Genomic DNA, 15,922 nt, shown 5'->3' on the forward strand with positions numbered 1-15,922 from the left:
AAAAGCCTATTAATGCTGAATAGTTTGACTCAAAGTGAAGTGTCACCTGAAGTGGAATGATGATGTTTTGACTCGCTCTCCTTTGTCCACAGAGAGAATATTCTGGTTTTAGACATATTCTTTGAGGCTCTCAACTATGAAACTATTGAACAGAAGAAAGCGTATGAAGTGGCTGGACTTTTAGGTACATTAAGTTTTATTATGTACTGAAGTCGTTTCATTCTATCTTTATGGTCGACCATGTTTTTTATCAGCTTGTATCCTATCATTCCAGGTGATATCGGTGGTCAGATGGGACTTTTTATCGGAGCGAGCATTCTCACCATACTGGAGATATTTGACTACCTTTATGAGGTGAGACCTCTTTGGGAAAGTGATTAGATAGAGGAATAATCCTGCGGAATGTAAATTTTCACCTGATACAAAGTTGTAGCTACTGGACCATTGAGGACACTGAGCTCTTTTAGTTTGTTATTTCTTTCTGGGAATGTGGATGTTTTATCAACTTTAGGGGAGCCAAAATGTACACAATTGTATTTTTTAAGCAGATTCCACCAGTTGTAAACTCATATTAAAATGTTAATAGATGTAGGCCGACATTATATAAACAAACAAACGTACAAAAAAGTTTCTCCCACCACAGTTTTTATCCCTTTGCATTTAGACCTAGTGTTATGTTAGGAAATAAAACTTACAGACATATAATTTTAGGGATAAAATATAAATAAAATATGAAAATAAATAAATAATTAGAATCATTTCAAATTGCATAGTGGATACTTTACCTCCGTATCTTCCATCAGAAACCATGCATGCTGTTGCCCTTTCCCACGATCCTCTGTTTTTACCCCTCTCAGGTGATAAAGTACAAGTTGTGTCGTTGCTCCAATAAGAAGCACAAGCACAACAACAACAACAACAACGACCAGGGAACGGTTTTGAGCTTGGACGACGTCAAGTGTCACGTCAGTAACTTTCACTAGGCTCCTGCAGACGTGAGGAGGGGGGTCGTCTCCGAGCGGTCTCACAGACTTTGTTCATGGAAGTTTCTCCAGACTGCAGGATCAACCAGAGGAAGAGTGTCTTATCTGTGCCTGGTAAGGTTTGTGAAAACAACATGTGGCTTAAGGGAGGAGAAGCCACAAAGACAGCAGGACAGCAGAAACCAGAGATCAAACATGTTGTGATGAACAAAAAAAAAATAAGTCAGATTAACTGCATGGTCATCTGTAAACAGCTTCTCAAGACGTAGTATCAGAAACAGTGAATGGGGGCATGCACTGAGCTGAGGTTCGTATGTGTTCGGTGATTCAGCGTTAGAAATCCCAGCTGTGTGGTGGTGTTTGTCATCTGTCAATCTGAAGGAGTTCTTTGTAAAATAATTGATGTGACAGGTTTGTTTCACTGAAGATTTTCTTAATAAGTTTAGTTTGTTTTTTAGGTACTTGCATGTCAATGCTGCACATTCTTTACCTTTTCTTGTCCTTTGGCTTTTGCATTCATCAGTCTTGTTCTTAACTTTACATTTTTATATTCAAGTCATCGAACCTCATTTTATGTCCGATGTCTTCCCTTGTTAAAACCTGAGCATTTTGCCAATAAACTGTACTACCTCATCTTGCAGGGTGACAGCGCCCTTAAGAATTTACAAGCCAAGCAAATTAATCATAAAAAGGACATTTTCGTGTTTAAAAATGAGCAGAACAGGTTGAAAATAAAAAATGGCCTTTATGTGAGCCCATGCAAAATTTGCTGAGCAGTATTTTTAACAAAAGACATTTTGACATGTCAAGGTAGGAAAATTGAAAGTGTAAATGCAGCTGTATCTAACTGAAGTTTTCCAATATTAGCAACCATAATCTACTGCTCATATCAGACGAGGTAATCCTATAGTAGCCACGAAATCCCTGACTGTGATGAACTGAATCGAAAATAGTTTGACTTTTTGGAAATAAACTTATTTGCTTTCTGGCAGAGAGTTTGATACCATTCACTCTCCGTTAAATATGACATGACAGCCTGGAGCTAGTTAGCTTAGCTTAAGACAAAGTGTGGAAACTGGTGGAAAACACTTAGCAAGCTAGCAACAATAGACAACCAAAACCACCTATAAGACATAAACCGTAAAACCACTGTGTCGTTTTTGCTGTATGACAGAGCCACGCTAGCTGTTTCCCCCTGTTTCCAGTCATTATGCTAAGCTAAGCTAACTGGCTGCTGGCTGTAGACATTCTCCACTCTCTGCACTAGAGAGCTAAAGCCTTTTTTACACATAATGCTGAACCTTTGCTTCAAAACACAGTAAAATGAGTTTCAACAAGTTTTTTAACATTAAAAACAGATGGTTGGATACACAGTAACTAAATGATGTATTACAGGTGTACAACCAGGTGCTAAATATTGTATGATTTGCCTTTAAATTCCCTTTCAATGACAATCACTGTATACGTTTAGTGAAATCAAAAACACATATATCCTGGCAAGAGTAAAAAACAGACATGAATCAAAAGGGAGTTTCTTACATTTGTACATGTAGATGCTGTTCATCACATTTAAGGGAATTAACCTTCTGTGTTTGTTAACATGGCAAGAAAAAAACTAACAAGTATAAATATGTTGAATGTGTTTTGCCATCTTCTAGGGCTCTGAGTTGCATGTAGCACTGTACAGTAGGTGTCTTAAATGTGGTCCATCAATGAACAAGTTAACCTGCAGTTTACGACATCATCTGTGTGTGTGTTTGGTTGTATATGTATATTTTTATTTGTTTTTTAACAATGTTGCCCGCCATTCTACGGCAGATTCAGAAGCTGAAAAAGGAAACGTTTGAAGTTTTGGCTCTGGCGCCACATGTTGAATACCGTGTCTATTCTAACTCTGTTTACAAAAATCAAACAATATTCTGTTGGCATTAATCTACTTGCACTCATTCCCATTGAGCTCAATGTTTTCATAACAGGAAATGGGAGATGTATAGGGTGTAGCTGTGTGGTGTTTTTATCAAGCACAATCATACCATCAACTGCAATGTAATGTAAATATCGAATAATAATCTCATTGTAATAACGATGGTCTGATCTGTGTAATGTTGTACTTGTTGTATTTATTTAATCTAGACTATTGCGTGTCTGTTTCTCTGTATATATGATTGTAGGTTTATTTATGAAAAGTATATTTATCAAATATTAAAGTATCATGCTATTTCTATTCCTTTTGTTTGTATTGCTACAGTCACAGCTGCTTCAAATGTATTATCAGTAAATAAAGATGAACAGCTGGATTGTTGTTTTCAAGCGTTTACTGCATGAGTTCATGCATCTCTATACAAGTCCTCTGGCGGCCATGCTTTCAGCTTTTGTTTAATTTTTTGCCTCCATTTCTCATTTTCCATTTTTTGAGATAATAAAGGATGATTATTTTAGTCTGGTGATGTAGTAAATACAATGGCCTTGCAGCAGTTGTTATATTCAAGATTAAATGCTAACTTTAAGTTACTTTTATTCACTTCAAGATGTTCTGTCATCATTTATACTAGAGTTACAGCTAGTGATAGCTTTCTTTTCAGTGGATAGAATGTTCTGTACAGATTTACTGTTATTTTTTATCAATTTATATCAGCTTTTGTACTGATGTTATCTTTACCATGGAGAGTAAAGGTTAAACCACAAATAAAAACGCACAGTAAGTTTATAAGTTTTTGATTGCTGAGAGAACGTAGAGGTGCTCAAATGTAAACACATAGGAAGGAAGGAAACAGCATTGAACTTCGTTATACGAATGTTTGCGTTGGAGGTATATTTATGAAAACTTTAAGCTCAAAACTGTGTAAAGTAATTTACATTTTGTTGGTAGAAACCAGACTGATGAATCTGGAGTTTTGTTACTTCCTTCTCGTCTGTTAGTTCCAACTCTTATGCAACAAATTCCCCTTTTGTCTAAATCCTCCAGACCAAAATAATTTCTCCCACAGTGACCTTGTTTTTTTTATTGTTAATGTGCCAGCTATAATCTGTACGGTGACAATTCAACACTCAGCTAGATCCTGTGAATGTACTGTGGAGAAGACACAAGTCAAGGCAAACCCACAGTGCTTTAGTAGAGTTAAAGTAGCAGTTAAAGTAACATTACCATGCAATACAAATACTCATTTATAAGAAAAAGTTCAGCAATGTAACTGCAATAAGTAGAGAAGGATTTTCAGGAATACAGTACCAGTCAAAAGTTTGGACACACCTTCTCATTCAACTACTTTGAAGAATATAAAATATAAAACATATTCTGGGTTGTTTACCACATAATTCCATATGTTTCCCTTCATAGTTTGGATGTCTTCAATATTAATCTACAATGTAGAAAAAAAAATAAGAATAAAAATAAAGAAAAACCATTGAATGAAGACACAAGTCAAGGCAAACCCACAGTGCTTTAGTAGAGTTAAAGTAGTAGTTAAAGTAACATTACCATGCAATACAAATACTCATTTACAAGAACAAGTTCAGCAATGTAACTGCAATAAGTAGAGAAGGATTTTCAGGAATACAGTACCAGTCAAAAGTTTGGATTTTCTATGTGTTCCTTCATAGTTTGGATGGAATAAAATATAAAACAGTGGTGGAGAGTTTAACATTTGTACTCATTTACAAAAAAAAGTTCAGCAATGTAACTGCAATAAGTAGAGAAATAAGTACCAGTCAAAAGGATTTTCAGGAATAAAATATAAAACAGCAATGTAACTTTAACAGTGGTGGAGAGCTTTTAACAACTTCATACAACATGTATCAGTTTAATATAACTATAGCAGTGTATTGTATTTTGTTGCAGGGAGTTGCCAGTGTTCACATGGGGACTTCAGCCCGCATTACTTTAAGCCTACTAACCTCTACTCTGGATGAATGAGTGACCAGACCTTTGAAGGGGCGGGTCCTTTGTCTGCCCCTCTGATTGGCCAATGAAAGCCCGACATGCTGCCTGCAGCTCTGGTTGTTGCATAACTCTGCTGCAGGTCCACACCGCCGCACTGTCTGCTCTCTTTCTCTCTTTATTCATTGGTTCAACGATGGCTTCACCGAAGAAAGTCTGCATCATTGGCTCTGGAAACTGGCAAGTTTAATGTTTGTGTGTGTGTGTGTGTGTGTGTGATTGTTAAATGTTGCCATCTATGTGTGTTACTTTAGCATCCCTGGGCATGGAGCCAGATAGCTCACATTAACTAGCAATTAGATGCTTTTTTCTTTTTCTGTTGCAGTTTTTTTTTAGCATTGATTGCATTGCAAGGAAACCAGCTGAGTGCACAGAAAACTGGGCACATGTCAGTCACGCTTTACGGCACTGGGGCTGTGTCGTTATGTCCACTGTGTCTGCAGCATGAATGCAACATGGTGGCTCCCTCTCATTACATTACCACTGCTGCATGCATATGTTACTGTTATTCTGCAACACCCCCTCTTTACAGTGGTCATGGGTTTACATTTCTCCCATCTGATCTCCCCCCCCTCCAATGGTTTGTTTTCTCTTTTGTAAAGCCAAACCCCATTCAACAATGGTGTGATTTTAAAGTTTAAACCTTGTTTACTTCAAAATGCATCATGGGTAAAAAGTCATTTCAAGCCATGGATGAACACTTTAGTCATCTAGTGAATTCGGCATATAGCTTTAATGTATCAACCTAACACATTTAATGTATGAGTTAAAACATGTTTTATACACAGTGATAAGGATTGTATCTGTTGTTGGAAAGAAATCAAATTTAAAGCTCATTGATGCTTTTTTTTATTATTGTTTTTATGCCGAATTAATGTGTTTGCCCCAAATTATTAAAAGAATGCATCAAAATCATGTTAAATACTACAGTGACATTACTGTTGGGTAAACAAACATTAAATCAGAAGAGTTCTCAATGGAGTTTTGCACACCGTCATCAACAGAAATACATGTTATCTCTTTCTCCTTTGCACCTCTACAGTAGAAATATGTTTACCTTACAGTCGTCATCTAATCACTCGTCTACAATTGGCATCTCTTTACATTCTAGCCAACAGAAGCCCCCAATGGGTGTTTTTCTCATTAACTCAAAACCCTTTCAACAGTCTTTAGAATTAAAAGTTACCATGTCGATTTCAAAATCCCAAAGGTAAAACATATAATCAAGCAATGAATTATAATTGCTTTTTAGCTTCATCCTATAGTCTGAAAATATGCATTTAGTAAGGTAAAACCTAATTGTTACACAGTGTTTGTTCAGGATTGTATCTATTGTTGAAAAGACAAAAGGTTTAAAGTAAAATAAGCTCATTAATGCTTTGTATGGTGTTCTTATGCTGAATTCATGGGTTGGCCTAAATCATAAGAGGAATTCATCAAAATCCTGTTATCCCCTTAATAGCATTACTGTGGACTAAACAAACATAACATCAGAAAAGTTCTCAATGCCGTTTTGGTTGGCAGTTCAGTGTCCACAACAGAATCGAGGGCAGAATTAAATGTTTCCTCTTATCTCGAGTGCTGCCTGCCAACTCATCCTGCTGGGGATCAAAGAGCAGCAACTTTAAAGTGAACCGGCAGAAAACACACGAGGGGCCGTGATTATCAGGAGTCACGTGATATTATTAACTCTGAGAAGTTTTTTTACATCTAGACTTAAAGGGCAAAATCAATCTGTGCTGGATCTCTTTTTCTAGACATGATGTACTTTCAACTTATGTAATTTTTACCTTATTTCTTGTGTAAATAAAGTACTAACATGTAACTATTAACAACACAGGGGTTCTGCCATTGCCAAGATAGTGGGTTCCAATGCGGCCCAGAATTCCAATTTTGACACCACCGTCAAAATGTGGGTGTTTGAGGAGACGGTGAACGGGCGCAAACTGACTGAAATAATCAACAGTGACCACGAAAATGTGAAGTACCTTCCTGGGCACAAGCTGCCAGCAAATGTGGTAAGAAACTGTTCTAACAATATGTTTATTATTAAGGGTCATTGAGGTATTTTGTGTACATAATGCTTTGTATCTGCACTTGTTCTTGTTGCCTTAAAAAGCTTCCTCTATCACAGCCTCATAATAGATTTTTTCATACATTTAACCACTATAATAAAGGTTTTCTGTATGTGCTCTATAATCAGGCTGTTACACCAGACTTTAATGTTGGTCCTATTTGATTTTTATGTGTCGTACCTCTTCCAAACTCTTCCTCACCCTCCTCCTCCTCCTCAGCTGGCCGTCCCTGACCTGGTGGAGGCGTCCACTGATGCAGACATCTTGATATTTGTGATCCCACATCAGTTTGTTGGGAGAGTGTGTGACACCATAAAGGGCAAGATAAAGACTGATGCACTGGGGATATCGCTCATCAAGGTTGGACTTTTGCTCTTTGAATTTTTCACCTATTTGTCTCTGAATATTTGTGCTGTTGCTTCATGTTGTATGTCAGACTCTTGCAGTTCATTTCCAGGTTAAAGCAGAAGTAAGCCAGTTTTGCAGTGTGATCTTTGACCCAAATACCAGCTTCTGTCTGAGGCTTTATGTAAATAACCTGCTTGTGTGTTTTCGTTCCTCCAGGGCGTAGACGAGGGGCCTGATGGACTTAAACTCATCTCTGATGTGATCCAGGAGAAGCTTGGTATCAACATGAGTGTGCTAATGGGGGCCAACATTGCCAATGAGGTTGCTGATGAGAAGTTTTGTGAGACCACTATTGGTAAGTCTGATATACATATTTTCATTGCCCAACATTGGCATTTTTTGAAAGAAAGGCTTATTAAATACGGACAAAGGCACGCTTTTTTAAAATCAAGATTTAACGTTACAATAAGCACGTTTTAGTCTTGAAGCAGGAAGTATGTTTGTTGTGGTTTGGGTTCTCTAGCTTTCTGCTTCATCAGCATAATCTTGCTGTGTAAATGACAGCGTGTGCGAGTTCAGCTTGACATTTGCTTTCTACACGTCTTTGTACGCACCACATGACTGCATGCTTTATGGGATTTACTATTAGTCTGTGAAAGGATTGATAGTTGTTGGATCAGCGCTGTGAAATGTAACTTGTTTCAGGCCTTGAAGCATTACGGCTGTACTCTAAAAGAGGCAAAGTTACTGTGTTTTAATTAGAGCTGTAATCAACAAAGGACAATCTTTGTCAACTGAAATTCTCACTCCCCAAAATAACAGTGTCTGAATAAGTAGAAATCAATCAACTGTATCAAAAGCTTTTGACAAGTCAATGAAAACAGCAGAACAATACTTCCTTTTTTCCCAATACAAGAAACAATATCGTTTACAACAAAACTAAAACTGAAACCAGAGTGATGGAGGCTCAAATAGGATATTTTTAGATAAATGCTTTGAGTTGGTTATTCACCAGTGATTCAAGCAGGCAAGTTTGAATATTGGCCACTAATGAGATTGATGTTGTCTCCTCCATTGTACGAAGGAATCACCCAAGCAGACTTCCAGCCACTGAGAATCATACCAGTTAAAATGGAAACATTTTAAATGTATGTTAATTTCCTCAGTGAAAGATGGAGTGGGATTAGTTAAAATCCTGGGATCAATGGTTTGTAATGCATTAGCTACAATTCCAGGATAAACGGTTGTAATGTGACCTGAGAAGCCTGGTTTACAAAGTACATACATGTGTAATTAAGATGTGAGAGCCAGTCCTCACTGCCAAACCTGTAAATATATGCATTAATCCACCAATCCGGACCTTCAAACCGCCAACTCTGTACATCATAGTCGCTCTGAGATCTGAGAGACAAGTCCGCAGACAGTCTGCTCTCCTTGGAGCTCCTCCCGTGGGGAGCAGCCAGAGTCTTCCTCCATTGACACGTTAGTGGAAGATCTAGGCTAAATAATTGTCATAATTACATTGTTCCCTTATCGTTAAATACGGCGGGAGACGCTTCTAGTGATCACGGTGACAGTAAGCATCCGCTTATATGGATCAAAAAGCTTGTGACAGAGTCATTCCGATAGATAATTCTATTAGAGTAATTAAGTAGTCTGCTTATAGTCTTTATTTTGGGGTCTTTTCATACTTCATTTATGGGAAAACATTTAAAGATTACGGCTGGCTATTTTACCTTTCTCCCATGATGATTCTCTTCACCATAACCCATCTACTTCCAGCTGGGTGCACTTTGAAATCCTGACAGGAAAACATGTATTTTTGTCAGGTGGATTGATAGTACCTGGTTGCGTAATGCCCCCAAAGTGAAACTCTGCCACTGCAACGTGGGCAGCACATGCAGGCGAACAATGTCTGCCTCCACGCCGCTCACCGGGTGAGTGAGCGTGGAGCCCCGGCAAAGGTTCATCTGCATGCACCACCCACGCTACAGTGACACAGAGCCGGCCAAAAGCCAGAAAAGCCTCACCTCATGCGACCCCTGGGTGAGAGAACAAGACAAAAGAATTTGCAGCGTGCCCGTAAATAGCGAAGCTGTCCGTTTCATTACTTTAGATCTATGTACACATTCATGTACAAATGTCAAATTAGGTGGTAATCTGCTTGACAAATATAGAAAACAAAGAATATTGTTTTTACTAATCTGCTCATAATCAATTTGACTCGGACAGATTTGATCACTATAAGAGGTTTCCACTGTAATAGCAACAAAACAAGTAACAAGTACACATCGACCAACTGATCTGAAGGTGTTAGCCCTAGTTTTGATCATGATTTAAATTCAAATTCTAACTAGTTTAGATAACAAGGATCTTTTTTTTCTCTTTGCAGGGTGTAAGAATAAAAACCACGGGGCTCTCCTGAAGGAACTCATGCAGACCAACAACTTCCGAGTCACTGTGGTGGAGGAGTACGATGTGGTGGAAATCTGTGGAGCCCTGAAGGTGAACTTTTATTATAAAAACACAGCTGCCTGCAGCAGAAGTAGGGTTCATGTCTGTCATGTCTTTCACTGGGTCATCATGCTAAGTTACTGTTATGCAGAATAGAAAATAGTTTGGCCAAGTTGAACTGCAAAACCCTGAGCAGCTCTGCTTTTGTACACTGAGCAGATATCAGACGCAAAACTAATATACTTAGTAACTCCCATTACTGCAGTCCTGTCAAATATAATGTATCTTTGGAACAGTAAAATGTCAAATAAGATCATACAGTCAGTTAAGAATGCTGACAGATCAAAGAAAGTAATGGGTAGATTTGCCTCTAAGCAGCAACTGAATGAATAAATCTGCCTCTAGGAAACGCACCCAGATGTGTAATAAAACATAAAGCAGTTTACTTAAAACTTCTAAAGGCCAGCATTTACAGATTTATATTCATATTTGGCATTCATGTTGAGGATGGAATATTTATCCCCTAATATAGACTTCACTCATCTTCATAAAATCTATATTATAGATGTAACTCGTCACCAATGTCTGTAAAGAGCTGAAACACTTTTATTTGAATAATATATTAATCATATTTTAAGAAGAAATGCCAAAACATTCTCTTATTCTACCTCTCAAACAACAATTTGCTGCTTTTCTCTATTATTTTATTATTGTAAGATGGAATATCTTTAAGGTAGGTTGGAAAATGTAACTACAAAGCATGCACTTTTTCAAATAAAGACAAAGTGTTAGTATTTAAAATATATTTTTACATCTGCTAGTGTCTGGACCCATATTCTCAAATGTCAGAGAGCTTATCAGGGTGTCCCATTTCACATATCTCCCTTGTGTCTTATGACAGAACTTGTATTTTAAGTGGGGTATCACAGTTTTGATAGTGGGTCTGGGAAGATTCTCCTTTTTGGAAAATTAATTTAATTAATTGACAGTATTTGAATGCTGATCCTCCAGATAGTCTTCATCATGTCCAAAACTTCCAGGAGTTTTTCTAACACTTTCCCTCCTCGTCCGTCCTTCAGAACATTGTTGCGGTCGGAGCAGGTTTCTGTGACGGTCTGGGCTTCGGAGACAACACCAAGGCAGCGGTGATCCGGTTAGGCCTGATGGAGATGATCGCATTCGCCCGCATTTTCTGCACCGCCGGTCCCGTGTCCTCCGCGACCTTCCTGGAGAGCTGCGGTGTGGCCGACCTCATCACGACCTGCTACGGCGGCCGCAACCGCAAAGTAGCAGAAGCTTTCGTGAAGACGGGGAAGGTGAGTGTTAAGATTAGATCAAATACATCTACCCCCTTTTTGGAAAATGAAATGTTTAACTCATTTTTGATTTTAGTGGTACTGTCTAGACGAAGTTGAACAAAGGCTGAATACAAAAACAAAGTGGACAAATGCAATAAATAAATTCAATAAATATTTAAAATTAGTAGTAACAGAACAGTACACATCTGTAGGTGCATTACCACTGTGGACACACTGAACCAGACGGAAAACAAAAACACCGCTATCTTTAGATGTCTTTAATAAAGGTTTAATATTCGACCACAAGTGCTTGACAATAAATACAAAGGTTATAGATAAATACATAAATATATGTTATTATGAATTCCAACCTTGTCCACTTGACAACAAGCTGTGCTATACATCAATATATTTAACTTAAAATATAATAAATGAATCCAATGAATCGCCACCTTACCGTGGTGGAGGGGTTTGTGTGCCCCAGTGATCCTGAGAGCTGTGTTGTCGGGGGCAATAGCTCCTGGTAGGGTCTCCCAAGGCAAAGTGGTCTCGGGGGAGGGGTCAGACTAAGAGCGATTCACAAAACCCCAATGAATCGGACAATGCGAGGTTGTGGCACCTCGCCCGGAATAGGGAAACCGGGGCACCCTCCTGGAGCCAGACCCGGTAGGGGAGCTCGCCGGCGAGCGTCTGGTGGCCGGGCCTTGGCACATGGGGCCCGGCTGGGCCCAGCCCGAAAAAGCTACATCGTGCCGCCACCCTGTGGGCCCACCACCCGCAGGGATAGGCATTGGTGTCGGGTGCAATGTGAGCTGGGCGGCAGGCTGGGGCGGGAACCTGGGCGTGCTGACCCCCGGCATCACAGACTAGCTCTAGGGACGTGGAATGTCACCTCTCTGGCGGGGAAGGAACCGGAGCTGGTGCGGGAGGTGGAACGCTACCAACTAGATATAGTTGGGCTCACCTCCACGCATAGTACCGGTTCTGGAACCAAACTCCTGGAGAGGGGCTGGACTTTTTCCTTTTCCAGGGTTGCCCAGGGTGAGAGGCCCGGGCGGGTGTGGGGATACTCACAAGCCCCCGGCTGAGCGCCGTTGTTCTGGAGTTCTCCCCGGAGAACGAGAGGGTCACCTCTCTGCGACTGGGAATCGCAGGAGGAAAGTCTCTGACTGTCGTTTGTGCCTATGCACCAAACGGCAGTTCGGAGTATGCGCAGCCTTCTTGGAGTCCTTGGGTGGTGTTCTGGAAAGGGCGCCGACTGGGGACTCCATAGTTCTTCTGGGAGACTTCAACGCTCACGTGGGTAACGATGGAGAAACCTGGAGGGGTGTGATTGGGAGGAACGGCCTGCCCGATCTGAACCCGAGTGGTGCTTTGTTGTTGGACTTCTGTGCTAGTCATGGACTGTCCATAACAAACACCATGTTTGAGCATAGGGAGGTTCATAAGTGTACTTGGTACCAGAACACCCTAGGACAAAGGTCTATGATCGACTTTGTAGTTGTGTCATCAGACCTGCGGCCGTATGTCTCTCTCTCGGGTGAAGAGAGGAGCAGAGCTGTCAACTGATCTCCACCTGGTGGTGAGTTGGATCAGGTGGCGGGGGAGGCTGCCGGACAGACCCGGTAAACCCAAACGTGTAGTGAGGGTGAACTGGGAACGTCTGGCTGAGGATCCTGTCCGCAAGGTCTTCAACTCCCACCTCTGGAATAATTTCTTGTGCATCCCGGGGAGGCTGGGTACATGGAATCCGAGTGGGCCATGTTCAAATCCTCCATTGTGGAAGCTGCTGCTAGGAGTTGTGGTCGGAAGGCGATCGGTGCCTGTCGTGGCGGCAATCCGAGAACCCGCTGGTGGACACCAGCGGTGAAGGAGGCCATCAAGCTGAAGAAGGAGGCCTTTCGGGCTTGGTTGGCCGAGGGGTCTCCTGAATCAGCAGGCAGGTACCGGTTGGCCAGAAGGGCTGCAGCTGCGGTGGTTGCTGAGGCAAAAACCCGGGTGTGGGAGGAGTTCGGCGAGGCCATGGAGAAGGACTTTCAAATGGCCTCAAGGAAGTTCTGGCAAACCGTGAGACGACTCAGAAAGGGGAAACAGGGCTTTTCTCAGGCTGTGCTCAGCAGGGAGGGAGAACTGCAGACCCGGACTGGGGATATTGTCGAGCGGTGGAAAGAACACTTTGAGGAACTCCTGAACCCGACCAACACGTCCTCTGTGGAAGAGGCAGAGTCTGAAGACTCAGGGGAAGACTCGTCCATATGCCTGGCGGAGGTCGTTGAGGTAGTTAAAAAGCTCTTCAGCGGCAAAGCGCCAGGAGTGGATGAGATTCGACCGGAGATGCTAAAGGCTCTGGACATTGTTGGGCTGTCTTGGTTGACACGTCTCTTCACTGTCGCGTGGAAGTCGGGCTTATCCGGGGCCGCGACCCGGCCCCGGATAAGCGGAAGGAAATGGATGGATGGATGGATAATAAAATCTCCACCATTTTATCACTATAGAGCAGAAAGCTGTTTAAAATCCCATATGAAATACAGCTTTAACCAACTTTAAAAAAATATATTTTATCATCTTATTTAGTATTTAGTTTCTGCACTTCACACTAAATAGCTAAGTACATTATTAGACAAGTTATAAATAGTAGTAAACAAGGCTGATATAGCAATATGTCTAGCTTACATACATAAACCAACTTTTAAACTAAGAAAAACTATAGAAATACATTATAATGTTACTTGACTAAAATATGAAACAAAATACTTACAACTCGTGTGCCATTATTAGTTTTGAAGACACGCTTTTACTGTGAAGACACTGCTGTTTTATGCCATAAGTCTTTCAAAATAAAATCTTTAACCTTAATATAATACTGAAAAAGACGAATGATAACTCACCCTTTTTAGATAATAATTATGAAATTGATAAACATGAATAACGGCCAAATATTTAAGCACGCTGTACCAAAAAATAAAAATAAATGTTTTTGATCCAGAGGTATGCAAGTTGAAGAAGCTTGTAAAACTGAGTTTGTTTAACAAGAGCCCACACTTCATGTTTCTTGTCAGTCCATTGAGGAGCTGGAGAAAGAGATGCTGAACGGTCAGAAGCTGCAGGGACCAGCGACGGCAGCCGAGGTCTATCTCATCCTCAAGCACAAAAACCTAATTGACAAGTAAGTTAATCCGCAACACAAGACATTTACAGGATTTCACAAATATTTAGAAAAAGACATCAAACCAGCATTATTTTTTTTACTCATCAATGCCTCCTCCTTCCTCCCAGGTTCCCACTGTTCAATGCAGTGTATCAGATCTGCTTTCAGGGACATCCAGTCACAGAGTTCATAAGCTGTTTGCAGAACCACCCAGAGCACATGTAAAAAAAAAAAAAAACAAAAAAAAAAAACACTGACTGACCAAGTGCCTTTACATTAACATAAATAGCCGCGGGACCATTCACTCCACAGCTGTCATGCAACCGAGTGCAAAGTTCACTTTTTGAAGAAGTTGCGTAACATTTGTGTTTGTTCAGTTCTCGAGTTTTACCACTTTGTCCTTAACACTGAGTTTCTTTTAAGTGCTTTCGTTTATTTCCTGACATATACATGAAACTTGAAGGATAATTAGTAAAGGGGGTTTCTTTTTCCCATGCGATTGTCAGATGGCTGGTTTTGCCTTTTTATTTTTATTTTTTTCCCTCTGAGCCAGATTAAATCAGAATGCATGGTGTCACTTTTTCTCGAAAAGCAACCGAATTGGAAACACTAATACAATTTATCTGGACTTAACTGGATATCAAATTAGTCATAATACAACATTTTTCTTAAAATGTTAACTGACCCTTGGCTGCCATTCAGTTAGTAACATGTTTGTAGGATGTTCATATGGCACCACATCATGCATTCAGATGTTGGCAGGGCAGACCACTCAGCAAAGACCTATCGACAGCCTTCTGTTGGGGAATTATTGTTATCTAACATTATTGTTGCCGTCCAGTGAATGCCTGTCCATCACCACATGTTATTTTAATCATGTAATGTAATACCTCACTTAATTCTGTCTTTGTTTGCTCTAAAAGTGTCTTGCATAATTCACTGTTTCCTGGCTTGTACTGTATATTAACACACCGTCAATCGCACAGCAACTGTTTTTAAACATAAAAACTGCAAGTGCCTTTGAATGCACGGTTGCTAAGTTGTGGCGATTGTCTGTTTTTTGTATTATTTATTTTTTTTTGTCCAACCAAAGACTTGACTACATAACATCTGTCCAATATTCCATTTTGTTATTGTGACCCTGCCTAATGTTTACTCATGTGTGTTTGTAATGAGATCAACATTTGTCTGTGAATAAACTAATTCTAATCATCGCTGGAATCCTTTTTCACTCTCTCGCATTAGAAATTCAATTATCTTTATTTAAATACACATCACCACAGCGGGAATTTCCATGAAAAAATACTGACGGAATATTCTGTTTTGTGTATGTGGAAAATAAAACCTTTAAAATAAAAAATAAAGCACAACATAAACAGATTCTCTAAAAACAAACCATCCTAGTGGTAGGAGAGTGAAAGTTAAATCAAAAGGGTTCACTACAAACTCGATCAAGGCTTAACATGAACGCATTTATTGTTCTAATGTTAACAAAAGCGTTTATCCCTTATTAAGGAAATGGGGTTAAAATTGAAGGTTTATTAAAAAAAAATGTATAAACCTTTTTTTATTTTAACTATAATTACTTTTTTGAATACATTTTTTCAGCCTACTTAACCGTGACTCTTAGGATTTATTCTGACTTGCTATACAATGACCTTTTTTCCACATACTAAACT

The 15,922-nt window shown here is 39.9% G+C and overlaps 2 protein-coding genes across 2 annotated transcripts in view; both read left to right on the forward strand.

Annotated features, from left to right (window-relative positions):
* LOC129099984 (acid-sensing ion channel 1-like) overlaps nucleotides 1–983 on the forward strand; it is a 40,902-nt gene extending 39,919 nt beyond the window's left edge. The window contains exons 8-10 of the mRNA XM_054609459.1: nucleotides 93–184; nucleotides 275–354; nucleotides 858–983. Of these exons, the coding sequence (XP_054465434.1) occupies nucleotides 93–184; nucleotides 275–354; nucleotides 858–983 (298 nt within the window). The remainder of the gene's footprint in view (nucleotides 1–92; nucleotides 185–274; nucleotides 355–857) is intronic.
* A 4,012-nt stretch (nucleotides 984–4,995) lies between these two features.
* Nucleotides 4,996–15,457, forward strand: LOC129099982 (glycerol-3-phosphate dehydrogenase [NAD(+)], cytoplasmic). Its single transcript, XM_054609454.1, has 8 exons — nucleotides 4,996–5,100; nucleotides 6,761–6,938; nucleotides 7,215–7,355; nucleotides 7,560–7,698; nucleotides 9,736–9,848; nucleotides 10,877–11,113; nucleotides 14,155–14,261; nucleotides 14,372–15,457. The coding sequence occupies exons 1-8, from the start codon at nucleotides 5,057–5,059 to the stop codon at nucleotides 14,466–14,468; spliced, it is 1,056 nt and encodes a 351-aa protein (XP_054465429.1). The 5' UTR covers nucleotides 4,996–5,056; the 3' UTR covers nucleotides 14,469–15,457.
* Nucleotides 15,458–15,922: the final 465 nt, after the last annotated feature.

This window comes from Anoplopoma fimbria, chromosome 12, assembly GCF_027596085.1.
Source record: "Anoplopoma fimbria isolate UVic2021 breed Golden Eagle Sablefish chromosome 12, Afim_UVic_2022, whole genome shotgun sequence".
Taxonomy (NCBI): domain Eukaryota; kingdom Metazoa; phylum Chordata; class Actinopteri; order Perciformes; family Anoplopomatidae; genus Anoplopoma; species Anoplopoma fimbria.